The 24,947-nt window shown below is 37.2% G+C and overlaps 3 protein-coding genes and 1 long non-coding RNA gene across 5 annotated transcripts; 3 read left to right on the top strand and 1 right to left on the bottom strand.

Annotated features, from left to right (window-relative positions):
* The first annotated feature begins 762 nt into the window (after window positions 1–762).
* Window positions 763–4,168, top strand: LOC133704339 (probable WRKY transcription factor 3). 2 transcript variants are annotated; one of them, XM_062129139.1, is made up of 4 exons: window positions 763–1,457; window positions 1,984–2,666; window positions 2,750–2,911; window positions 3,140–3,553. In XM_062129139.1, the coding sequence occupies exons 1-4, from the start codon at window positions 1,089–1,091 to the stop codon at window positions 3,207–3,209; spliced, it is 1,284 nt and encodes a 427-aa protein (XP_061985123.1). In that variant the 5' UTR covers window positions 763–1,088; the 3' UTR covers window positions 3,210–3,553. The 2 variants fall into 2 exon arrangements, with proteins under 2 accessions (XP_061985123.1, XP_061985121.1); XM_062129137.1 differs by lacking the exon at window positions 3,140–3,553 and adding an exon at window positions 3,591–4,168 and having other exon boundaries at window positions 769–1,457.
* Window positions 4,169–8,904: 4,736 nt separating this feature from the next.
* Window positions 8,905–9,731, top strand: LOC133704276 (uncharacterized). Its single transcript, XR_009844036.1, has 2 exons — window positions 8,905–9,354; window positions 9,456–9,731. It is a non-coding gene; the product is annotated as an uncharacterized LOC133704276 (long non-coding RNA).
* Window positions 9,732–14,410: 4,679 nt separating this feature from the next.
* On the top strand, window positions 14,411–20,363 carry LOC133705832 (probable protein S-acyltransferase 22). The gene is made up of 9 exons (XM_062131219.1): window positions 14,411–15,161; window positions 15,271–15,384; window positions 16,780–17,178; window positions 17,500–17,568; window positions 17,649–17,720; window positions 18,303–18,431; window positions 18,508–18,588; window positions 18,818–19,006; window positions 19,216–20,363. The coding sequence occupies exons 1-9, from the start codon at window positions 15,120–15,122 to the stop codon at window positions 19,978–19,980; spliced, it is 1,860 nt and encodes a 619-aa protein (XP_061987203.1). The 5' UTR covers window positions 14,411–15,119; the 3' UTR covers window positions 19,981–20,363.
* A 1,621-nt stretch (window positions 20,364–21,984) lies between these two features.
* Window positions 21,985–23,485, bottom strand: LOC133705833 (uncharacterized). The gene has a single exon (XM_062131220.1). It carries the CDS (start codon window positions 23,189–23,191, stop codon window positions 22,190–22,192), a length of 1,002 nt encoding a protein of 333 aa, XP_061987204.1. The 5' UTR covers window positions 23,192–23,485; the 3' UTR covers window positions 21,985–22,189.
* Between the last annotated feature and the right edge of the window lie 1,462 nt (window positions 23,486–24,947).

Here is a 24,947-nt window from a genome sequence, read left to right on the forward strand (position 1 = left end):
TCCAACTCAGGTAGTTGGTGCGATCCATGGGGACAGTGAACAAGGATGAGATATTGAAGGAGGTGGGCAAGGAATGGGATGAGAGTGGAGGAGAGGAAAGTTTTGACATTTCAGAAATCAGTTTTGACATATCAAGATTACTTGATTCTCCAGATTTGGGTGTGTTGGCCATTGGTTTGGGTAGGATCGATATTTTGAGGGTTAGCTCCAAAGAGCTCTGATACCATATAAGGATTATAAACTCAATGGAAGAGAAAAAGATGAGAGCAGAGAGATTGAGAATTATTGCTACACAACCATGTCTTCTATTAAGTTGTATGCAGTATAAATATTAGTACAAACTCAGCAATGTAAGGTAAGTCCAATCAATTACATGTATTACAAAGGGAATGTCAATTAATCATTCTAACTAAGGAATGCAGTTGCTTGCGATTAGGAGACTTCCAAGGCTGATGTAGTGGAATCAGCAGATTGCATGGGACTAACAGATTTTATATGATTTGCTGATGTAATTGTCTCTGCAGGTATAATATTCTCTTTAGTATGGGCATAAACAAGCATGCTTCTCCCTCTCCGGCTACTCTCTTTTAAAAATCGATTGGACACCAGACTCCAAAGCTCCATCCTCCGATTAGCACTCATGTCAATCCAGTAGTCGTCGGGGACACAATAGTGATTTCACCTCCTTTCAATGAAGTCCCTGTCCCCGTAAATTATCTGTAGCTATTTGCTATAAAAAATTTAAAATAATACTCTTTAAAAAGATACATTTTAAACAAAGGCTGGAGACTGATTCATTAATCGTGCGTGTGCGTGAATCAACTGGGATTATAGCAGAGTATAAGCTTGCAAGATCATCATGAAGGCTGGAGACTGGTTCATGATTCATTTACCCGTAAAAAATAAAGAACAGAGACAAGTCCTTTTTGCTATATTAATTTCGTTTTCTTCTTCTCGTACCAGCAGCTAGCGTGGACTTTCTCTATCTTTTATTAATTTCCAGATCCACCAACAGCCAAAGAAACAATACAAACCGAAACTAACAAACTGGACACAAACAAACACACGGAAAACAAAACTATAATCGAATGGCTGATGAAAAGGAGAATCAGCAGCCATCTTCCCGCCCGATCACCATAACACTCCCTCCACGTTCCTTCACCGAAACTTTCTTGTCCAGTGGGCCTCCTGGTTCCATGGGCTTCAGTCCAGGTCCTGTGACTCTTCTCTCTGGGTTCTTCTCCGACTCCGACGACTGCAAGTCCTTCTCTCAGCTTCTTTCCGGCGCCACGGCCTACCCTAACTTCAAACCAACAGATGACAAGAGTTCCGCCGGGGACTTTAGCAGGCCGGGAAACTTGTCGATCGTCCCTCCCTCGCCGATGTTCACGATGCCGCTGGGGCTCTGTCCGGTGGCTCTTCCTGATTCACCGGGGTTCGGGCTCTTCTCTCCTGAGGTAATCGAGTGCTCATATGATGGTTGCATCAGTTATATATTAACTCTTCTTTTTCGTAGTTTACTTTCGCTTGAGAAAGTTTCGGTCTTTTTCTTGTTTTACACTATTTTTTATTTTCATTTTTATTTTTGATTACTTAGAAAGAAATAAATCTTTTTGACATTTTAAGTTTATCTAAGAAGGTCTTTCGTTGTCTTTAAGATAGACATTTTGTTTGCTTGGAGATTTTTTTTGTTTTCCTACCTTTGGTAATAGCTCAGGTGCTTATTAGTCACATGGATTAGTTTCCATGAGGATTCTTAGCAGAAGGAATATTAAATATTTTTTAGCTTCAAAGTGATTTATTTGCTCGCAGTTTCTATTATTGATGCTTTCAAGAATTAAGATTGCAATGTGGTAAAGGTTTGTATTTTATTAATTTATTTCTCCCCTCTATCATTAATACGCCACCGCTCTTGTAATTGAAAGCCTGTATTTTTATTGTCTAGCTATACCTGTATTCTTACGATTTTTGAGATGTCTGCAGGGCTGTGGAATGATACACCAGCAGGCACTAGCACAGGTCACGGCACAGGCTGCACAAGCCAATTCAAATATGCATGTTCAACAGGAGTATTCGACACCGGCAATGTCTTCGACACAGTTTTTGACCTCTATCAATAATTCAGCAGCGCAGCAGCAGCAGCAGCAGCAAATGTCAGGCTCAGTAACGGACTCTAGAGTGACAGTGCAGGAACTGTCGGGCATTCCTCACGCTGATCGGAGATCCGAATCTCCTTCTTTGGCTGTTGACAAGCCCACTGATGATGGATACAACTGGAGGAAATATGGGCAGAAACAGGTGAAAGGAAGCGAATTTCCTAGAAGTTATTATAAATGTACACATCCTAACTGTCCTGTCAAGAAAAAAGTTGAGCGATCACTTGATGGTCAAGTAACTGAAATTATCTACAAGGGGCAACACAATCATGAACCACCACAACCCAATAAGCGTGGAAAGGAAGGGATAAACGGCAATTCAAACAGTCAGGGGAATTTTGAAATGACTACCCTTCAAAGTGGATATGTCAGAAAAACGAGAGATAGGAAGGATCAGGAATCCAGTCAAGCTACACCTGAACATGTATCTGGGATGAGTGATTCTGAGGAAGTTAGTGACACTGAAACTGGTGGTCGGATTGATGAAGATGAGCCTGGTCATAAGAGAAGGTACTTTTGGGCATGCAAATCTTAGTGTGCTTTTACTTGGAGGACTGGAGTATAACTAATGAAATAGTTCATGTCATGTGCAGAATAACTACAGAGGTTAGAGTGACAGAACCAGCTTCTTCACACAGGACTGTGACAGAGTCTAGAATCGTTGTGCAGACAACCAGTGAAGTTGATCTCTTAGATGACGGCTATAGATGGCGCAAGTATGGGCAGAAAGTTGTCAAAGGCAATCCTTATCCAAGGTGGTTCCTTAACTCCATAAGATTGTAGTTTGTATTAGTAAAATCTGGTTATATTATTGGTTACTGTGCTGGTTTACTCATGCATTTTGGCCACTTGCTGCTTTTAGACTTGCACTTAAATGTTGTGCAAGCGCAAGCTCTTGGTTCTTGATATCAGTGGGGGGGGGGGGGGGGGGGATAGGCACACATATTTTATTCCTAGTTAACATCGATCATTGTTGTGAACAGCTCTGCTAGAGTTGGAAAGGGATATAGAGTTTTGGAATGGGATAAAGATTTTGTCTTGGGTTACCATTGAAAATCGTTAAAATGTGAAACGTGCTCTAAAGCTGTTTATTCCTCGATAGAGATCCACGAGCTGCATCCTCAATAGCTTTGCTGGACAAAGGTAGTTCCTGTAGATTCGGTTTCAGAAACTTGTTAGAAGGGCCTGGATGTGCTTGTGGTGGGATAATGATGAGCAGCATGCTATTTCGATGCCCAAATAGCGGCATGCTGCTAGTGTAATTGCTGAATTCATAGGTTGTCGTTGTTTATTCTGCAAATGGAAAATGTATCTCCATTTTATAATGTCTGGTTTCTATCTCTAAAATATGTGGGCGGCACTTGCACCTTGGATGTCTATAGAATATTTTTAATCCATCTTTTCCTTCGGTTTTCATTTCTGTACAATCTACAGGAGTTACTATAAATGCACAACCCCAGGATGCAAAGTCCGTAAACATGTCGAGAGGGCTGCAGCAGACCCTCGAGCCGTTATAACAACCTATGAGGGCAAACATAATCACGATGTACCAGCAGCTAAAAATAGCAGCCACATCACAGTCAATAGCAATGCATCTCAGCTGAAACCACAAACTCTGGAGGAGAGTGCATCAAACAACAGCAACAATCAACAGCCTATAGCACGTCTGCGGTTAAAATAAGAGCAGATAACATAGTTCATCTGAGTCCGTATCATAGCAGGAAGATAACAACAAACGTTTGCTACGGACCGGGGAATGGTTGTAAGTTATCTTTTTCTCGGATTTTCATGCTTTGGCCATTATTTTGATGAAGGTCCCCATGTCACCCAACTGCGAATATACAGAAGATAAATCAATAACAAAAGATATACATAAGGAGAAGTTAATATGAAGCGAGCTTTCTTATTATATGTAAAAAACAGTTCAACGGACACAGTTCCTTGAAATTATGCTCTGTGCATTCTTCTGTACATGGAAATATGAAAGAAATGTTTCATGTGATTGTTGACCACTTCAGCCTTTGGAATTTCATGTTTGACAGTCTCTCTTTCCCGCTTTTACGTTGATATAGGAATTCCTTTATCCACTCTGCATCTTTTACTGCTGGTTTAACTTGATTTTTTCCCCAAGTTTGGCGAAAAAGTTCTTCAGTTGTTAAAGGTTAAGACCGTTCTTGAAGTCAGTTCTGGTTTGCATGCAGTAGCTTCGAATCCATGTCCATTCAGTTACATAAGTTACTTGGTGAACAAGATGTTTCGATCCGGCTCAGCCCGTAACACGAGACCGCTTGCTCATGAATGTTTTATGGGATCCCGCAAAAGAGCTGGAGAGCATGAGACTTTTTATTCAACACGGAGAATAAAACCCCTCTACTATTAACGATCTTAAGAAGGTTCAAACTCGTATACTGTTGACGCATCATGGACGAGGCGTGTCCTCAAGAACATTAGTGAAGAAACAAATAATTTCAACTTCCTATTTAATACCCGTAAAGTTTGGTACAGATGTAGTTGTGATGATAGCACTCTTGAGCCCTTCGATATCATTAACTGCCTTCAGATTTTGTCTAAAGTAAAAATCACTGAAGGCACGACCCCTGTTTCTTTCTCTCTTCCCCTCGTCAAGTAGTGGGTCCATTAGAAAACTAGGGGCCCGGACCCCATGGTCTTATAATTATCCCGAGATTCCACTCTTCATGGTGTAAGGATGAGATGTCATGTCAACAGAAACCCCAAAGAAGCCTTTGCGGAACTGATAGCACTTTGTGTTTGTCGTGGATAGGCAGTGGGCTTGAGAAAGCAACTGATCCAAGCAAATGGCTTCTTGTGCTTTCGTGTAATGGAGTGGGAAATCGAGCCCATGAAATGCACTCCTCCAGATCATTGGTCTTGTCTCGGTCGAGCCCAGACCTGCAGGGTCACCCTGATGGCGCAAACCCAGTCGTAGCTGCCAGAGTATCCTCGTCAATAGTTCCCCTTCAACAATTTTTTTTTCATTTTGTGAGCAATTCTCTCCAGCATATCGAAATGCTGGCAGCTCCGCAACCTCTTTGAGGAGGATAAGAGTGCTTGGGTTGGTTAACTTAGACAGCAGATACAGGAACCCGCTTGTGTTCCTGTTGCGGAGATATTGATTGATTCCTTTGGAAAGGTACTTCCACTTCTCAGTATGTTGCCGCATAGGGTCCATAGGGTCACGCATAGTACAATATTGACCGAGCTCAAGGGCATGTTTATTCTGTACAAAACTAATAATAAAAAAAAGGTTGAAGTCATTTTTTATTATTTAGATGCATACAAGAATATTTTCTCTGTAATAAATTACTCTTACATCCCTAGTTTTAAAATAATGGTTATTTTAATAAAATAAAATAAAAATAGTAGTAGTGATGAGGCGAAACAGTTGCTGTTGATGTTGTATTAGCAGCAATATAGTGTTATGTTTAGATTGTAATAAAATGATGGTTTTATAGTTATAAAATATCCTCTTATATTTTTTTCCCACGCAATTAAAGTATAGTTTAAGGGTTGATTAAAGAATATTTTCCTTACTTGTTATTTACTCTCTCCTTTTTTTTTTTGTATTCAACTGAAAAAAAGAAAGGAAAACGTTTGATGTGAAATAAAAAGACTCCAAGACCACGTCTTTTCGCTGTCCCTTCCAGGACCACCTTTGGAAAAAAGGCAGAGCTCCAGAAAGGAGAAGAAAGTGGGGATTGAACATGTACCAGATGGTGGTGAAAGAAATAGCTCCTCCTCCTCGCTCGGCCAGGGCCAGTAGGGATCGATGAACACACTGTTAAATCTGTGACATTGTAAAGCAACTGAAAATGTAAGGTACAAGCTTCGCGCTTTCTTTCTTGTCCCAACCTCCCCTCTTGCACCCAGATGAAGCAACTTCTTCTCCATCGTTATCCTTTGGATGTTGGATTGGGTCTTTTTTAACCAGAAGATCCGTTTTACGTCCGGAAAAACACATTCAATGTAGACGCTGACTTGAGTTGGTGAATTTTTTTTAATTTGTAAGACTTAAGTTTGTTTTGGAAACCGATGCCTGCTTGAGTCGACTAATTAAAATGGCTGCATCCCGGTAGAGAAACTTGAAAACAAAATGTCGCTGGAATAAATTAACAAAGAGACACGGTGCTTTTCTTTTATTTTTAACAATAGCACATTAAAAAAATATAAATTTAATATTTTTCAAGTGAAATATTTTCTTAAAATAAAAATAAAATTACCGCGATCTCAACCAGAAAATTAGTTTTTCAACTCCCAACTTAACTGAACATCATCTGATTATTTTTCATTAAAAAATCCTTTTTGTTAAACTTTCATTCGAATTTAACAGCATTAAACACATGGATACGCGTTTTTAAACTTATCTGTCAAAATTTTACCCGACTGATTACACATGTAATGTTTTTACTTTTTACCAATCTTGCGAGTAAAAACAGTAAATTTCTAATATCAAGATTTAGAAGGAAAAAAAAAAGAAAAAAAAGCTTTATGCAAAAGGAGAGCGAAAGGCCATAGGTGGCACTTCTATCTTCACGATGTCGCGACGGATATCGATCAGATCGTGCCCTAGAAAAGATGGAAAATAAAGGAGAGAGAAAACACTAGAATGATCACTCACGGGCCACGTCCTTTTATTTTGTCACATTAAAGCGATATATGCTTGCCTTAATAAATTACGGTCAACATTACAGCGGCACGACTGAATAAATCTTAGATCACGAGTCACAGCTTAGTGGGGAGGAAAATACATAAAGTTCCTTCGCAGTATTCGTTCCTTGTCTTTTCCCTTTCTTTCCTTCCAGCATACCAGCCTCATGTTCCTCTCCTCCACGGCGCGGAATCAAAACAAACAATACCTCAAATATTCTATAATAATTCAAAGCACCGGTGTTAAAATTGCTCCCAAATCTATGAAAGTGAACACTGTCCACCTCAGCGTTGTTATTTTGAACTCCCAGTTACACTCTGACTGTACTGTACCTACGAAAACCTAATTTCAAAAAAAAAATAAAAACAAAAACAAACCATATATAATTCATCGGTCAAGAGCACTAAAAGCAACAGTATTATTTCAGCTTCTCGTTAGATCAATTAGCGAAGCTATAAAATACTGCAAGCTGTAGCAATTATCATCCATGCATGCATGTGCTTTCTTCAGGAGATGTTGTTTCGTCTTGACTAGTGAACGGGACATGAAAATGTTCCCCAGTCTTTTCTCTTTTTTTTAATTTTTTTTCTGGGCGACTCTCTTGCATGGTACGTAATAAACCCAGCCATTTTTACCGCAGACAACCCATGGCCGACTTGGAGGAACAGCCACGTGTACACAGGTCCATTTCCTTCTGGGACCAGGAATAGAAAAATCCGAAAACAACCTCCTGTTACCAGACCGAAGATATGCATGTGCAGCTAGCTAGGAGGTGCATATATGGCGCCGCGTGTATATATATATAGGGTCCCCCTTGTACAAGATGGTGTTTGGTACGTTCATGTGTGAGTATATGAATGGATCGTTACAAAAATAATATTCATGGATGTAAAAGCGAGTATGAAATTGATACTTTAAGATTATTGTTCGGCGCCAAGAGGTTAAGATAAACTATATTAGTAGAGTCAATTGGAAGAATATTGCATTGTTGCCTCGGCGCTGAGACCTCAAAATTGTTACTCGATGAATTTCTAAAACTCCAAGTAGCATAAGATTTTTGGATTGGATGTTCAGTTAATTAGTTAAGCATAGCAATCTTGTTTATTTTTTATAATCAAAATGATTGATAATTAACTTGTATTTTGTATTTGGTAAGATAAGGTGGCATGTGACTCATACCTATAAATAGTTCTCTTCAATGGATGTGTGAATTATCTGATACTTAAATAAATGTTCTTTTTTAAAAAAAAAATACAATAATATTTTATAGAAAGATGCCTTGAAAATATATATGTAGTCTAAAATGAAAATTATGAATCTTTGTTATGGAGATCTCGTGATATATTTGTAATTAATGAGTTTTCTTTATGGAGAAAAGAGATTAAAGTGTAAATTTACACTTTTGATGTTTGGAGCTGGCCTTGGCACACCACCAACCCCAATTGTGATCGAGTCTGGCATTGGCCACCCCCAACGTGCCCGGGGTTTGACACACCACCAAACCCCAATCATGGTCGAGTCTGGTATTAGCCACATTGCTGCCAAACCCGATTGTGGTTGAGTCTGTCTAGCAACAGATCCAAAACGTTTTTATAAAAAACATGTTTATGCTCAAGGAGATTTATACTCGTAAGTATTTATTGATCCCTTTTTTATAAATTATTTAATACACACAGACTTGTGTTCTACATATTACATAATGAAGAAACAATGAACAAATTTTAGCATGGAATCAATTTTTTCACGCGAGACAAAGAAGACCCCATTGTACCTAACGATCACCGCATTCATGTTTTCCTAATAAATATAAATCGATGACAAAAAGTTCCACGACTCGCGTGTGAAGCACCACCCTGTACCCAGTCCGGTTCCATCTTCCCCGGCGCGGGGCTCAAATATTATACACATGTCCTTGACCTTGACCTTCTAGGAATAGTTTGTAATTGTTTTTTAAATAGCATTTCTTAAAAATTTAATATTTTTTTATTTTATTTAAAATTATTTTATTTTAATTTTTAAAACTATTAATATAAAAATAAATTTGAAAACATAAATTTTTTTTAAAAAAGTAACCACTGTCACTCCATTAATGTTGTGTCTGGTCAAGGCCCGTGATCATATGAAACCCATTTCTTGCGATACCGGAGATCTGTACGAAATGAACGCGCAGCCAGAGAAGCCTGTGCAACATGAACTTGTTCACTCATGTCCATCCTTCACCGTCAGATCCTTCTTGGAACAAATATCAGCGTCATAGCGTTCTTTCAATATCATCTCGTCATTACCATCAAGTACTGTCAGCTCAGCTGTGACCTGTACTCCTGTCAAGTTGAATTTGAAAATTCCCTTTAGGGTCAACCTCGGGTTTTACAGTGGATGGATACGGTATGGTATTTGTGGGGCGCTGTGCTGCGAAGGGGAGAGAGAGAGAGCAGAGGTGTCTTTTGAGGAACGACAGATTGGATCCAAAGAAATTAACGCACTTGATCTACCCCTTCCACTTCACTCCAACACTCTATCAATTAATTCAACGTAAACGCCCTTTTCAATTCCTTATTTTATTCTCTCTTTTTCATGATTTACGTGTTAATAATGCTGCAAGAATAACTGTTTTTTCTATCGAATTCTGATAGCATGCAGCTAGGATGTCCGTGCTCATTGGACTCCGTTTCGTTGCCCCGTCAATCTTCTTTCCTCCCTGCCCTTCCTCTTGCCTTTCCACTATTCCCCAATCGTGCATGGAAGGACTTTTGTCTCTGTCGCGGTGGAGGCTGATAAAATCACAAAAACACTCAACGATCTCAGCTATGGAGATCGATGAGGTATTCTCCGACGCTATTCATCATCAAGTATGTATGTTTAAGATTTTATCAATACATATCTAGAATAACCTATATAGTTATTTATAATGTTGTCTATTTGTCGTCATGCGTGCAAAACATCTTTACTCCGATCGAGTAGTTCTTTCAAGAGGACTGCGTATTTAATTCAGTTAATTGCAATTAATGGACAATATTGTGATAAAGCATGTGAGAAATCTGATAAAAGTTGATGTCTTGAATTGAAATATGAAATTGGATATGGAGGCCAGGATATAATAAAACTTCATTTCCATCTGCTTGGGATTCAAATCCCATAAAAAGATTTTTGTTTTATTTTTTTAAAATTATACAAATTAATTAGTAAATAAATGAACCTGTTTAATTTAAATGAAATTAAAAAAAAAAATTAATACCATTAAATGAGAGCGTACTCTGAAAAAAATCTAGCCTTGGATTATAATTAAAATTATGTGAAGTAAATGTTTAACAATATAGTAGCAGTTACTTTTCAAATAACTTTTTGTTCTGAAATGTATGTTAATGATTTTTTTTATTTTTTAAAAATTATTTTTGACATCAACACATCAAAACGATCCAAAACATACAAACCATATTAGATTTTAATAAAAAAAAATTAAATTTTTTAAAAATACAATTTGTACCACGTTCTCGAACCATTCCTGATTTCCTAAGCTTAATCTTATATCCAAACAAGCATAAATATAGGGTAGTGAATATCAATCATCGTACAATCTTGACTAACGATTAACCTTAATACCAGGATGTGAAAATTGACACGTAATAAATAGTCTTGCAGTCCGGATATAAAAAAAGAAAACTGTTAAGGGAGATGTGGCCATGGACATGACTTTCCAAGCAGGCCATGCTGCTGTCCAATCCCAGACATGTATTCATGCCGAACGCATGTAAATTCCATACATACGTGTTATGCGTGCACACTTTATGCAACAGTGCTGCCCATACACCCTGCACAGGATGCACGGACCATCTTCCAAAAAAACAATCAAGTGGTATCAGATTAAAGTTGACCCCTGATCTTACGTGGAGACAATAATGATGACTGTAATGATGATCATCACGAGCCCATTGTATCAAATATCACACTAATCTTGCTGGTCACCACTGCGAGCCTTCTAATCACAGACCACAAAAGGGGTTTCAGTACGTAGAATTTTCATATACTGTGTTTGTAACTGTATTTTTAAAATATTTTTTTATTTAGAAACATATTAAAATAATATCTTTTATATTTTTAAAAAATTATTTTTAAAACTCATCCCCGTGTAGAGTCTGTAGACCATAATCCAAAATAAGAGCATAGAATGCTGATAGATAGTGCATATGTATGCTCGGCCACACAAGATAATCTCTCTCGCTACAATATTTTAATTACCTGCGATTAGCCTATGTATATTTTACTTCGCTCATCAAGTCCAATACCTGACAAGAAAATGCCAATTACATCTTCCAAGCTTTTGCAGAACCCTAAAAATAATACCTGCTGTAAACACCATTCCCCATGAGCCTGTTTCGTAATGGTATATTAATGTGTATTTTTATTTAAATATATTAAAATAATATTTTTATTTTATAAAATTTATTTTTGATATTAATGTATTAAAACAATCTGAAATAAAAAAATAATTTTTCAAAAGTAAAATAAACTGGCTATGTATCTCTCTCTCTCTGACTGTTGGGTCGCTCTCCTTCCTCTTTGCCATCGTTGGCTGGGAGCCCCTCATTTAAAAATTAGTTGAAATACTGTAGCAATTTCCGCTGCAACTCTGCATTCACAGGTGACGACGAAATTTCATTGTTTGTGTGTTTTTAAAATATTTTAAAAAATATTTAATTTTTTTAAAAAATAATTTATATATATATTTTTAAATCATTTTAATGTGTTAATATTAAAAATAATTTTTAAAAAATAAAAAAATATTATTTTAATATATTTTTAAATAAAAATAATTTAAAAAATAACTCCAATCATATTCACCAACGTTTTTTATCTTCTCATTTTCATTATATTTTGTGTTTAGTTAATTCATGATTGAACCTAATGATTTACTTCCATTTACTTTGCATATGATTCTCGTGGTGCTGGAAAAGAAATTATGTCGCCTGGTTTAGAAAAAATAAATTCAATCTTATTAATTTAAAATAATTAAAGTTTTAAGAATTAAAACAAAACTTGCTAAGTCAAGAATTGTTTTGAACAGAAATGAGAAATTTTAGAAAAAGTGGCCAATATGTGCAGCACAAGTGTCGTCTTGTGGAAGAGGTCGCCGCATTTGAGCGGCATGTATAGCAGCCTTCAACGTCTGTTTCAGGCTTTCAGCCCTTTCTTGCTGTCAATTGAATCGCCTCGTCGTGCTCTATCTCCACGAGCAGTGTGTAGGTGGCAGGGCTCCAGTTTGGCTTCGACAAATCACTCTTTTTTTTCTTTAATCTATTTCCATTTTCTTTATCCTCACTGGATCTCTACGTTTAGCACTATATAAAAATCAAAGTGGGCTGCCAAATTATTTTTTTAAAAAATAAAATTTTAACTATCATTATTTTGATTAATATTTCTACCAATCATTTTTTTACCATTTAACCCTTTGGTAATTTTTCTTTTTAAAAATTGATTTCATGATTTTTTTAACTTTTTTGCAAAAAAAATTGATCCTGTTTTGTGAATTCATCAAGTTAGCAACAGTTTACTCAAGTTTTTTTTTTATATTAGTTTTTTTTTTTATTTTATCTTTCAATATTAGACTAGTTAAAAATTATAATGCATATTTTTTTTATGTTTTTCCATCTACGAGGTAATCTCGGTCTCATGACACTAGTTGTAGTTTTGCAAGGCCTGGCTAGATTGACCTGAGTTTTTTTTTAAATATATTTTTTCTTGATTTAATTTTTTAAATCTAGATTAGTTGAGATTTAAACTTCATGATTTTTTTTATTTTTTTTCTACGAGGTCATCTTGATCTAATGACATGTGCTGTGGGTTTTATGTCATTTTTATTTTAAATTATTTTTTTTCAACTTCACCATCCAATAATGAGTTGCCTATAAACTGAGCTTTGTCAATTTTTTAAAAGTTACTTTTCATAAGATTATCTCGTTTTAATGATCCGTATTGTAGGTTTGATAATATAACTAAAGTTGATTTGATTTTTTTTTATATTTTAAAAAATAAAATGTTTTTTTTCTCTTTAATTCTTCAACAATAGGCTAGCTTGAGCTGGACTTCTTAAATGCTTTTCAACTTGCTTTTTACGATGTTGTCGTATTCTCATAACCCGTAAATTTATCAAAGTTAATCCAAGTTAATTTAATATGTCGTTTGTATCAAAATTTACACATAAAAATGTCATATAACATGTCATTGTCTATGAATTTAAAAAATATGTTGGCAATTATGCATTGAAGTTTTATCTTGTTTGAGCTGGCGGTGAATCGGACTTTATAAATGAACTTTAATTTGTTTTTCAACTTGTTTTTTATGAGGTTATTGTATTTTTATAACCCGAATTATGAATTTAGTAACTTAATCAAAGATGATTCTAGTATATCATTATTTATATATATATATAAAAGAAATATAATTTAATAATCAGCTATCTTCATGTATATATAAAAATCATGTCATCGGATATGCATCACATTTTCATCTCATGATTATTTTTTTAATTCCAACAAGAAACATGTTAGCAATGCATTAACGTTTTTCACATTTAATATTTTTTTTCCCGACCCAGAAAGCGGTGCGGAACAGGTATGTAGTTGCTTCGAAGTGCACAAGGCCATGGAATATTTGGCCAGCCCCATTTTTTCCCATGATTCCTCACCTCTTTCCATCCATCCATCCTGTTTAATTAATTTTTCATTTCACGGGGCTGAAATGTGCTGCTGTTCACTATCTACTCTATTTTTTCTCTGGTCACAACTGTGAAGCAAAGCAACCATATCATATAGCCTTTTTGACTTTTTGCGCAAGCGCTTTTCAATTAACCCTCTACCATCCATCCCCCATATTCGACTGCGTCCATCTTTGTCCCACCCCTCTTACTGAATACTGAACATGATTGGTAGTTAAACTCCGTCTTTCATGTCTCTTTTTTAATTGGAAGCGGTAGCTAGCACAATAATCTTATGTTTTTGTTCAATAATTGCTCCTTGCTAGGCGACACCACAGAATAGAACAGAGAAAAGGGATAAAAAAACATCGCCACACTGGGATCTTGTCAATTGTAAAGCTCACCCACCTATGGCATATGCCACCTTCAAGCTTCATATTTTCCTTTAGGAATCAACCACTCCATTTATAGTGGTATGAAAAAAAGAACAAGGTCAATAAATATAGTAGGTATTTGTCTTAATTCCTCCAGATGAGTTACCAGCCAAAAAGCATGCCAAGATGGCGATGATGGATACAGGAGCTCTAAAAGGAAGAAATGCCATTGAAGAAGTGGGGTTCGAGGGGAGGGTTCTCTGTTCCCTCCATTTGTTCCTCAACGTGCTATTCCTTTCCACGAAAGAAGTCTTTAATTAGGAAGGCGCAATTCTGCGTCGATGTGGGCCTTCTTCCCTGCCAGTTTTTCTGCATAAAAAAAAAAACCTGTATAAGTGCGTATGTAAATACAAAAAAATCCATCACAGAGAAAATATCAGTAAATAACTACAACAAGATAAGGTACAATGGGGTGTTACTGTTCAATATTGAAAAGGGAAGAGAGGTTGGTGGCAATTACAAAAGTGAAACCAAACAACTCTCTGTTGCACTGGCCTGTTACACATGATTTGGCCAGAGAAAAGGCAACGCTAGAAACAGGGAAAAAGTAAAAGGGAGGTTGCAAGGTAATTATAGGCACGAAAAGAAATCCAGACCCCAATGTTGTTTCTTTCTCTCTCCCCTACAGTCACATGTCTTCTTCTTTTTTTTTGCCCAAAGTGAAAAGCTTTGCTTGAATATACAAAACAAACAAAGAAAAACCCAAATCCTAAGCCAGGCCAAGCCACACTCTTTTCTCTCTTTTTTCTCTCTTCTCTTCTTAATTTTTCTTATCCATCTCCTTCAATTCCATGACCTTAGGCCATGAATGATTGAGTGAACTAGACAAAGGTTTCCTCCCTGTCTATTGACTCTATCCCTCTTCACCACCCAGCACACCATACTAGTCATATCTCCAACCTCCAGCTCCTTTTCTAGTGTCCTTTTCTCTCCGCATTTCCTCTCCTTGTTTGGCTAGACTCATGAGAATGATGGCCATGTGTTAACCTTTGCTCTGGTTGGTAATGCAGTGGAATGAGAGATTTTAAAGTAGCCTTTTTTACTAGGAGAATGAGGGAAAGTGAAAGAAAATAAGCAAAACTTAAGCCACTCCTCCTGCTTTCCCATTCATTTTCACTCTTTTATCTTGAATACATATTTTTTTGTGCTGGGCTGCTTCATTTGGCTAGAAAATGAGAAAGCATGGATGGCAACTTCCTTATCACCCTCTTCAGGTACTTTTTTTTTTTTTATTATTATTCTTATTTCTTTTTATTGTGTTATTTTTCAGTGTTCTGCATCTTTATTGGTTGAAAGTTTTGATCTTGAGTGGTCGATGTGAAGGTGGTGGCTGTTGCTGTATTTCTGGCACTGGGGTTTGCTTTTTATGTGTTCTTTGCTCCTTTTGTGGGGAAGAAGTTATTTCAATACATAGCGATGGGAATCTACACTCCTCTTGTAAGCGAATTCACACTTTTCCGTATAGTATTTTTTTTCTCCTTGCATTTTTTTTAATGTGTACTTTCATTATTTTTAGCGGGTTTCACAACCGAGATCTGTTTTCCTCTTCTTGGTTCCAAAGCTCTTAGCTTTATTTTCTCTAATTCGATTTCCTTGTGTGTTTCTGTTTTCAGGGATTCTTCTATCTATAGATCCTTTCAAACATACTGTCACTTTAGTTGATAAATGTGATTGAGTTGATTGTTGTCTGGTCCCTGTGTTTGTTACCTAAAACCATAACAAATGAACTACAAATTTGATCCCCTAAAGATCAAAATTGTGGCACTAGTTGGAACAAAGCCACTGTGCCATTTGTTTCTCTGTGAATGCTAGCCCTTGGCATATCCCTGTGTTAACAAATCGGGGATATTTGATACAGTATGCTATTAATTGTGGTCTTCCAATGAAAGCAGTATAAAGCCAGTCCTTGCAATTTTCTATTTAGACTGTAATTGCTTAATCAGTGGCCTCTCTCTCTCTCTCTCTCCCCTTTTTTTATTTGTGGATTTTCACAAACTGTCAAAACCCCTCCAAAGCATGCATTTTTTTAAGAAGAGAGTCAAAAGACTTTCTGGATTAACATGGAACTCAAAATAACCATTAATTAATTTCATTATTCTACCCTTTCATGGTCTTGGGAATCCATGAAAACATATCACCATTATGTCACTTGCAGAATATGAATGGTGTCTATGTATAACAAATGTTTTATTGCTAAGTACTGAATAGACAGCTAACAAGCTTTCTATTCCGCCAACACACATAGGCGCGATGATACTGAAAGCAGTTAATTACCAAAATACAGAACTGGGTTAGATTTTATTAGTGCATGCTATGCATTTTCAGGCTACCTAATTCCATGTTTAACAATCAACTTCTCTTGCATGATTCACTGTATGCCTTTGGATTGATATATTTCCGACTGATTAAATTCTGGATGAGAATTTAATAGGTAGTAGCTATGGCATCAATATATTTATATCTGACATGCTAGCCCATGCTAGTCAAATAGATATCCTTGGACCTGGTGATATATTCGAAACACTTTACATTTGGCTGTTAATGTGGTCTCTAAACGATAAGTCATTTGCTAGAGGAAAAAAATAGTAGGCTTCTATTTCGGTCATGCTATGGTTCTAAATTTCATTTGAGCAAATCATGACATGAGTCAGCCATTTTAAGCATAGAAATTGCATCTTCTAGTCTTGTTTATTAGTGACAACTAATACAGGTAAGTGTAAATGCAACATACATGTACTTCACAACCACTGTTTCTTATGCTGGTTTCATTAGATGTGTGCTCTCCGCTTCTCCTCTAGTTGGCACTTTAATAACTGCTCCTCTGCTTTTCAGATTACCTGTGCCTTTGGTCTATATATTTGGTGTGCAGCTGCTGATCCTGCGGACCCTGGAGTGTTTAGATCCAAAAAGTATCTCAAGATTCCAGACAGTGAAAAGCATAACCCACAGAAGGATTCAAAACTCGGTGGAGGGTCAACTTCATCAATACATGATGCAAATGCTTCTACAGTTGTAGGAAATTCTCTGGAAAAAGAGGTGGTGGGTGCAGAATCAACTAAGAAAGAGCCCAAGACTCAAATTGATAAGGTGTCATCAGGGAATGCATCTTGTTTCCAGTGGGTTTTCTTTCCTTGTGCTTTTATCTGTAATCACTGCAGTTCGAGTGATGAATCTTCTGAGCTACAGATGAGCGAAGATGGGATGTTCTATTGCAGTTTGTGTGAAGTTGAGGTTGGTAGGAGTGCTTGAAGTCAATAGATTTTTCACTTATTTTTAAATTGTCCAGTAGAGTTAATAAATATGCGCACTGACTTGGTTGAAATGAATAGCTTGACACTCAAGAATTATTGTTCTAATAATGTAAGCATATGCTTGCAATTTTTAAGTATTTCTGAGGATGTTTATTTTTATAGAGAAACCATTTTGATACATTCAACCTGCAAAAAGCTAACAGCCATTGCACGCATCTTGAGTTCAATCTAAAGTTCAACTGTACTACTTGTGTTTACAGTTCATGAAAGTTTCTGCTTATGAAATTATAATCCTGTCCAGGTTTTCAAGTACAGCAAGCACTGTAGAGTATGTGACAAATGTGTTGATCGTTTTGATCATCACTGCAGGGTATGGGAGGTCTTGTTTTTTGGAAAATTTTCTTTTTCATCTTATAATCCTTATGCTCATTTGGTCCCTGACATTTGCAGTGGCTTAACAACTGCATAGGCAAGAAGAACTACAGACAGTTTTTCACACTTATGGTTTCTGCTCTCCTCCTGGTAAGCCCAAGCCTCCACATTCTGCCTTACCTGGAATCTTCAGATGGTCAGACTGCATCAATAAACTGTAATCCCAGCTTCTGAAGGTCAATAGGATTTTCCATGCCCTAATTCTCAAAATCTTTCCATTCTTCCCTATGCAAGTGTCTTCGTTCCCAATCATGTGAAGCGAACCAAAAAAATTCATCCTGAGTCCATATGATGCTGTTGCCTTCTGTAGTACATAACTTATCCATGCATGACACAATCTTTTGAAAGCTCTTTCAGTTGAGTCCAAGACAGATGGATATTTTTTTTTTATTCCATTGGTTACTTTGCTTAATTGCTTGATTATCACGTTCCACTGGCCTCTGGCTTTACTGTTTGTGCTTAAATAGTTTCCCAATGATGTCTGAGATTCTTGAATCATTCCTGGTATTAAACAAGTTTTCACTTCCTGAACTTTCTACCATGATCCCCCCAAGCAGCCTCCCATTACTGAAGATTTCCCAGAGTAAGCGTTTAATTTTCAAGCCATTTTCAATTTAATTGACTATTGACAGGTATATACATGGTTTGTGTACCTTGGGCTTGAGATTGCAGCTTATTCTACAATGGTCGACTGGAATCCTTGTACTTATCTGCTGTTTTCTTGAACGGAGGCGATTCTCTGTTGATATCTCTGTTAAACTGGGAAGCAGTTTCTCTTTGGCACCCTTTGTTATTGTAGTGGTGAGTGCTCTAATGTTGTTATATGTACCGCTTCATTTCTTTGCATTAAACTAATAGAATGTGTACATTCATGTAGTTGGCCTGCACCATCTTGGCTATGATTGCAACCCTACCTCTTGCCCAGCTTTTCTTCTTTCATATCCTCCTTATAAAAAAGGTAATGATGCCTGTCATTTTATCTTCAAATTGCGCCTTCTGCTATTTTTTATTATTAAATAAAAAAATATAGTATTGATAAAGCTTTTTTTAATTTTTTTTCCTTTTTGTATTTTCTGGGCAGATCAGCCGTACATATTTGTTTTGGTACCTTTCACTATTGTTTTGGTCTCATGCAGTTTTATGCCTAGTTGTTAGGTATAATAACATAATTTCTGCACACGTCACAGGGAATCAGCACTTATGATTACATAATAGCTCTAAGGGAGCAGGAACAAGAGCAACAAGGTGTTGATGGTCAGCAGAGTGCGCAAATGTCTCCAGCCAGTTCACTTACTGGATTAAGCAGTGCAAGCTCATTTTCTACTTTTCACCGGGGTGCTTGGTGCACACCACCTCGCCTTTTTCTGGAAGATCAGGTACCTCTCACTAATCAATATTTCTACTAGGTGTATTGTGTGATTGTGAATCTATATATTAAAAGAGGGGCGATAACTTCAACACTTGTTTTATTTTTAAGATTTTTTCTGCTGTCTTTTTTGAATGCTTTGCACTTAAGCACGAGTTTACACTTTTAACGACACTTCTAAACTTCTTGATGCTACTGTAACATTCCCTGTTCTTTCAGTTTGATGTTGTTCCTCCAGAGACTGGATCTGTCAGCTCATTAGGAAAGAAGACTATTGGAGAAGAACCAATCAAGAAAAAGAACCCGGCGGCAGTAAAGATCAGTCCTTGGACTTTGGCCAGGTTAAACGCAGAAGAAGTTTCAAGAGCTGCAGCAGAGGCGAGAAAGAAGTCGAAAATCCTGCAGCCTGTGACAAGAAGGGAACCCCCTTTTGGGCTAGACATGGATAGCAGCTTTGGCAGCAGTGGCCGTCGGATGGTCCCAAGGACTGATAGTAATAGAAGGAGAGCTAGTAAGCGAATACGCATTCCAGCTGACCTACCCATGGAGTCTGTAACTAAGGCTTCAGGTATAGCTCCTGACAAGGGTTTCACGGAGACATCAACAAGCTTGGCCCCTCTCCAGCTTGAGGCCCGTAGTGCTTTCCAAACAAGCCGAGCAATGTCAAACTCAGTTGGGGTTGTTGCTTCTTCTCCTGAGAGCAGTTTAGACTCCCCAGATATCCACCCTTTCCGGGTTTCCTCATCCGGAGAGTCGAGACGTCTCATGGGTCTATCAGTGGGTGGTCCTGTTTCTCACAATTTATTTCCACTTTCAAGGTCTACCAGTGATGGCTATGAAGCTTCTGGCGGGGAAGATAGTGACAGGGTTTCTTCCAGGATTGCTCAAAGGTCTAATAACTGGAGTAACCTTCTCTTCCGTGCTGATCAGGATGAGAGTGTCTTTAGATTGAAAGCATCATCTTCATCCAGCCAGGCACAATAGAAAACCTTGACAATGACTCATTGAAGTTGGGTTTCGCTTTGGTTTCTCCGTGGGGAAAAGTTGAGCATTCTTTCATTTTTGGGCCAAGAAATAACTGGCCACTTACTTCGCCTATTGACTTTGTATTTTGCTATGGATTCTGGATTCAAGGCCCCAGGAGAAGACATGACACTGATGCAAAAAGGTCGTTGAACTTTCTTGTTTCTCTTAGCCACACTGAAGCTTCATGCACTCTCATGGCAACGGTCGGTCCCTGGCTGTTGCATTTGGTACCAAAACTTCGATCTTGTATTGTTTATAATACTTGATTTGTATTCTATTGGAAGGGTTTGTTGGAAATGGACTCTCATGGATGGTTTCTATTTAAGATTTTACTTTTAACATTCACAGACTAACAGTGTATTGTTTCCGGTTCTGTCAATGGATCCAGCAAGGAGGAAAAGCTCAGTGCCAATTAAAAACCAAGTGCAAATGCACCCAAGTCAATAAGCTTTTCAATCCTTTCCACCTCATTTTCTTGTTTACTCTGGATTGTCTGATCGTCTTGTGTTGGTTCAGGTACAACTTATAAACTACTGATTAATGGGTACCAAATTTAGGTGGAAGGATATCCCAATTACTAATTCATGTATTCCGGTATTAACAATGCCAAAGCTGAAAACTTGCTGCTACCAATTGCTACTGTGTTACCTCGTCCTGCAGCTTCTTCCATGGCTTTGTTTTTGTGGTTTGGATTTATTTAAATTTTTTCTTGAAAAATATTAATTTTTTTTATGTTTTTGATATGTTGAAGTTATTTTTTTTTTTGAAAAAACAACATTTAAATATATTTTTCATTGAAATGACCTTCTGGTGGGCTTTGTTTTCTCAACAACCACAAAAATAGCTTTCCAAGGACTGTTTTGTTTGGCTTTGAAAAATTTTGAGTACTAATTATTAATATTTTACGTTTCTAAAAACAAAAAAATGAAAAATGAAAATGATACAAAACAATTCCTCGGCTGTCAAAACTCTATGAACTGCAGGTCTTATGGCTAGAATTTCCAACACCAGACTTATTCCATGCATGTCACTGCCAGACTGAATAGTAGTGATTAGAGTATATGATAGCACTGACATCGTGAGTCCGATAGTACCAGGTGAAGGCATAATATTATAGCTCCATGTGTCTAAAAGAAGAAACTTCATTGCATTAATCTCTGCGAGCTTTAACTTTCTATGGCACAGATTTGACAAAACTATTTGAATCGGAACAGAGTAAGGGCAATTCAATTTCCAATAAAAAAAGCAGGGGACTCAATGGGTTTCTAGGTTTGCACGTACCATTTTTTTTCCCAATTCAGATGCTTTAACGATTGGCAAATGACAGCAAGACATCTTAAGATTCAGTTTCAACATTAACTGCAGTCTGTAGTACACCAAAACTAACATACTGCACGATAGTAAATGCAATGATTTATTACGAGAACTGAAAAGGCCCACCAACCTCCATGAAAAACTGTCCAAAACTGAATCAAACTGGCTATCTATGTCACTGTCAAGCCACAAGCAAAGACAAACCTAACAAACTCACCTACAATCTCTATTCCTAGCTCCTAACATAAAAAACCTTCCACGTCCAGGCACAGCAGTATTTGGGGGGCATAAATCTAACAAATGCCCCCACAGATGAAGCTTCAGGATTCAGAAGGTCATAGCAATTAGGAGATAAAATCTGAACTATTTCAATCACCAATCCCACCAATAACAATGCTGCCAATGGTTAACCACTTTACAATTGAAACCACTTAAAAATCCTCAATATAGTGAAAAAGCTTTAAGCCACACCTTGTTCCTTAACTGCGTTTGTGATTCGACAAGGCATTGATACAACGGAGTCTCAGGGATATGATACATACATCTTTCAAGTTTATGTAGATCAAATGTATCAATATCCCACCAGTATGGACCTGTTCATTCTCCATCATAGATTTAGCCAAACCAAATATATGTGAAAAGACGAGCTATAATAATATCCATTCATAAGCACCAGCAACTCAAATCTTATTTCAGATGATGGTACACACAAGTTTCATACTCATTGCAGTATCTACATAGAAGTGAGTTCAAATACACAAGTACAGACTAGGATAAGCTAGAAAAGAACAACCAACAAAACATGTAATGCAAACAAAAGGGATTACGAGGTCGCTAACCTTAGTACTGCATGTCATATATAAGCAACAGAAACAAAATGAGGGGTCTTTCCATCATCAAAAGGCAAGCTAACATAGTCACCAGCAAACTCCTCAGCAATCTCCAAAACAAGCTCTCCGTGCACAGCCTTGCAATCCATGTAAAGAACAGCAAACGCCGCGATATTGTAAAGCTGCAACACCATTTGGAGTGCTGAAGTCACCACAATTCGAACAACAAAAGGCCAAATCTTCCATGCACTGTCAATATTACCAACATGCAAACCTTCCCAAGGAAATGAACTGGCAATTACCAACAAGCCAGAGAAAAACCCAAAAAATAAAACCATAGACAAAGCCACTCCCTTCATTCGTTTCATTAAGTAGTCACTCCTTCTCAACGGCTCAAGACCCCAACTTGATTCGGCAACCACAATTACCTGAGCTAAAATCCACTTCAATTGCAAATTAAGCAATACGAAGACCAAAACAACCCCAAGAATCACAAGAAAAACAATAAAATAAGGCGAAGAGACATTAATTTCAAATCCAGGAAGCTGAATTCCATTTATAACAAAAAACAACAACAACACAAAAGGGAGAAGGACCCCCAAAAAGATAATTTCAACAAAAGAGCCAGTGATCAAAAGGGGAAAGAAAGAAGTGAAAGCAGATTTGATTGAAGACCAAAGCTTTACAGGTCTACCGTAGAATCCATGAATAACACTGTAGGTGATGGAACCTAGAGCAAAAGTTGAGAACGTGATGGTAAAGAGTGAAACGAGAAGAGAGAGGATAATGAAATTTGTAGTGAAAAGATTTGATGGGTCATCTTGATAAAATGTACGAGAGAGGAGGGTTTTGGAGCCCCGAGTGGAGAATTGAGAGATGATGTTTTGGATGGCGGGGTAGACAGAAAGAAAGAAAGAAAGAGGGAGGATAAAGAGGACAGAGAGAGCCAAGAAATGGCGGGAGTGAGCGTTTATTATACGTTGTGATTCTGATAAGACGGAGCAAAGGTTTGCTGCTGATCCCATGGTGGAGATGAAGGGGGAGGGAGGTCGTGGTGGCGGTCTTGTTTTATGGGATGAAGAGATGGATTTGTTCTGTCTTTTTTTTTTGTGTCTGGAGAGATCGAACAGTTAAAAGACGGGAAGTTATTTCCGGTCGTTTACTTTGTTTGTGTGCTGCTTACTTGGTGGTTCAGGCTTGAGATTGGAGATTGGAGACAGCAGCACAAACCATTTGATCGCCAAGAATTTTCTTGTTCGTGATATGACGGCTAAAACCAATCAAACTAGATTGGCATCAGGGGACGGGGACGGGGACGTTTTAAGAGTTAATAATTATTATAGAATTTTAAGGGGTCTCACCCGCTATATATGAAAAAAAAAAATATTAAGTTATTGGATTGAAGGAATCCACCAATTTTGACATTGATTGTGTGATTGGTTAACTCAGTAAAATTTATTTAAGATACACGTCAACTAGAAGGCTTGATTCGTTACAAGAAGTTAACCCATGAAAAGCTACCCTGGAAATAATCCAATTCCTATATCAATGAGGTTGAAGATCCTCTTATGGAGACGAGGCTTTTGCTCAAAATTGATGGGAATGAATGTTCTTGGTTCATCATGTAGCAGTGATGACTAGAAAATCTGCAAAGACAACTTCTGTTGTTATCATTAAAAAGTATTTCAATTTGGGCTAGGAAAGGAGAATCCGAGATTGTATAACTAGATCTAACTAGAATAGTTAGTTATGGTTTTTTGAGGTCGAGTTGGAAATAGAGGGAGCCGTCTACCTCTTCGAAGGATAAAAGAGTCCCGATTGTCGCTTGTCCTGGGAAGACTCGCATAAATTAACGAACATGTGGAAAGAAATAAGCCTTAGAAACCGTGTTGTTTTTGCAGGGAGATCAAGAAGGTCGAAAATTAAGGTTGTTTACTTAGTCAACTTGCATGAAACCGAGAATAAACGAGTCAATTTCACCGCCATCTCAGCAGGCTTGCCAGTCATAAACACAGACATAAGACTAAATCTATTTTCAGATCACTGAAGCTTAAGCTATCCGTTCAAGAACCGATGTCAATAATGGCAGGGGGAGGGTTTATTTTAAGACGCGGAAGATGGGGAACAAACAAGTTTTCCAATTGGATCCTCGACATTAAATTAACAGGAAACGAGGATCTATGTGTCTTGTTTTGATGCCAAGTTTGTCATAAAATAATTCTAACGAGGAGAGTTAGGGCTTGTTTGTCTTTCCCTTCCATTGTGATATGCTTTTCAAAATTTTAATTTTTATTTGTATATTATATTATTTTGATGTATTAATATCAAAATAAATTTTTAAAAATAAAAAAATATTATTTTTATATATTTTTGAATGAAAAACATTCATCACTACAATATTAAACACTATCTTAATCGGGTGAGTGAATGATGCTTAATAAAAAAGTTATTTAAATTAATTGTTTTTTGGGCAAACATTTTTTTTCCTAGAAAAACAACAGTGGAAATTAAATATTTTGTATTATATAATCGAACACAAACCTTGTTAAAATTTCCAAAAAAATTAAAAGCTCGAGACTCGAAATAACCATATCAAGGATGCGATGCTTGAAGAGTTACACCACTTGAATGAAAACTGTTCCCAGACTTGTGTTCTTGTAAACTAAAAGAGGGCGAAGAGTGAAGTCATGAATCTAGCAGTTTGGGGCTACCTGGAATCTAACAAACAAGAAAAAAGGAAAAGGACTTGAACCTCTCTACACAAAAATACTCAAATTTAAT

Source organism: Populus nigra, chromosome 10 (genome assembly GCF_951802175.1).
Source record: "Populus nigra chromosome 10, ddPopNigr1.1, whole genome shotgun sequence".
NCBI classification, from domain to species: Eukaryota; Viridiplantae; Streptophyta; class Magnoliopsida; order Malpighiales; family Salicaceae; genus Populus; species Populus nigra.

Coding starts and splice junctions, on each gene's coding strand:
- LOC133705833 (XM_062131220.1), bottom strand. CDS start 23,191: ATGGGATCAGCAGCAAACCTTTGCTCCGTCTTATCAGAATCACAACGT.
- LOC133704339 (XM_062129137.1), top strand. CDS start 1,089: ATGGCTGATGAAAAGGAGAATCAGCAGCCATCTTCCCGCCCGATCACC. Junction 2,667..2,749: donor GAGCCTGGTCATAAGAGAAG/GTACTTTTGGGC, acceptor TGTCATGTGCAG/AATAACTACAGAGGTTAGAG. Junction 2,912..3,590: donor AAAGGCAATCCTTATCCAAG/GTGGTTCCTTAA, acceptor TACAATCTACAG/GAGTTACTATAAATGCACAA.
- LOC133705832 (XM_062131219.1), top strand. CDS start 15,120: ATGAGAAAGCATGGATGGCAACTTCCTTATCACCCTCTTCAG. Junction 17,721..18,302: donor TGGTTTCTGCTCTCCTCCTG/GTAAGCCCAAGC, acceptor TTGAGATTGCAG/CTTATTCTACAATGGTCGAC. Junction 19,007..19,215: donor GCCTTTTTCTGGAAGATCAG/GTACCTCTCACT, acceptor CTGTTCTTTCAG/TTTGATGTTGTTCCTCCAGA.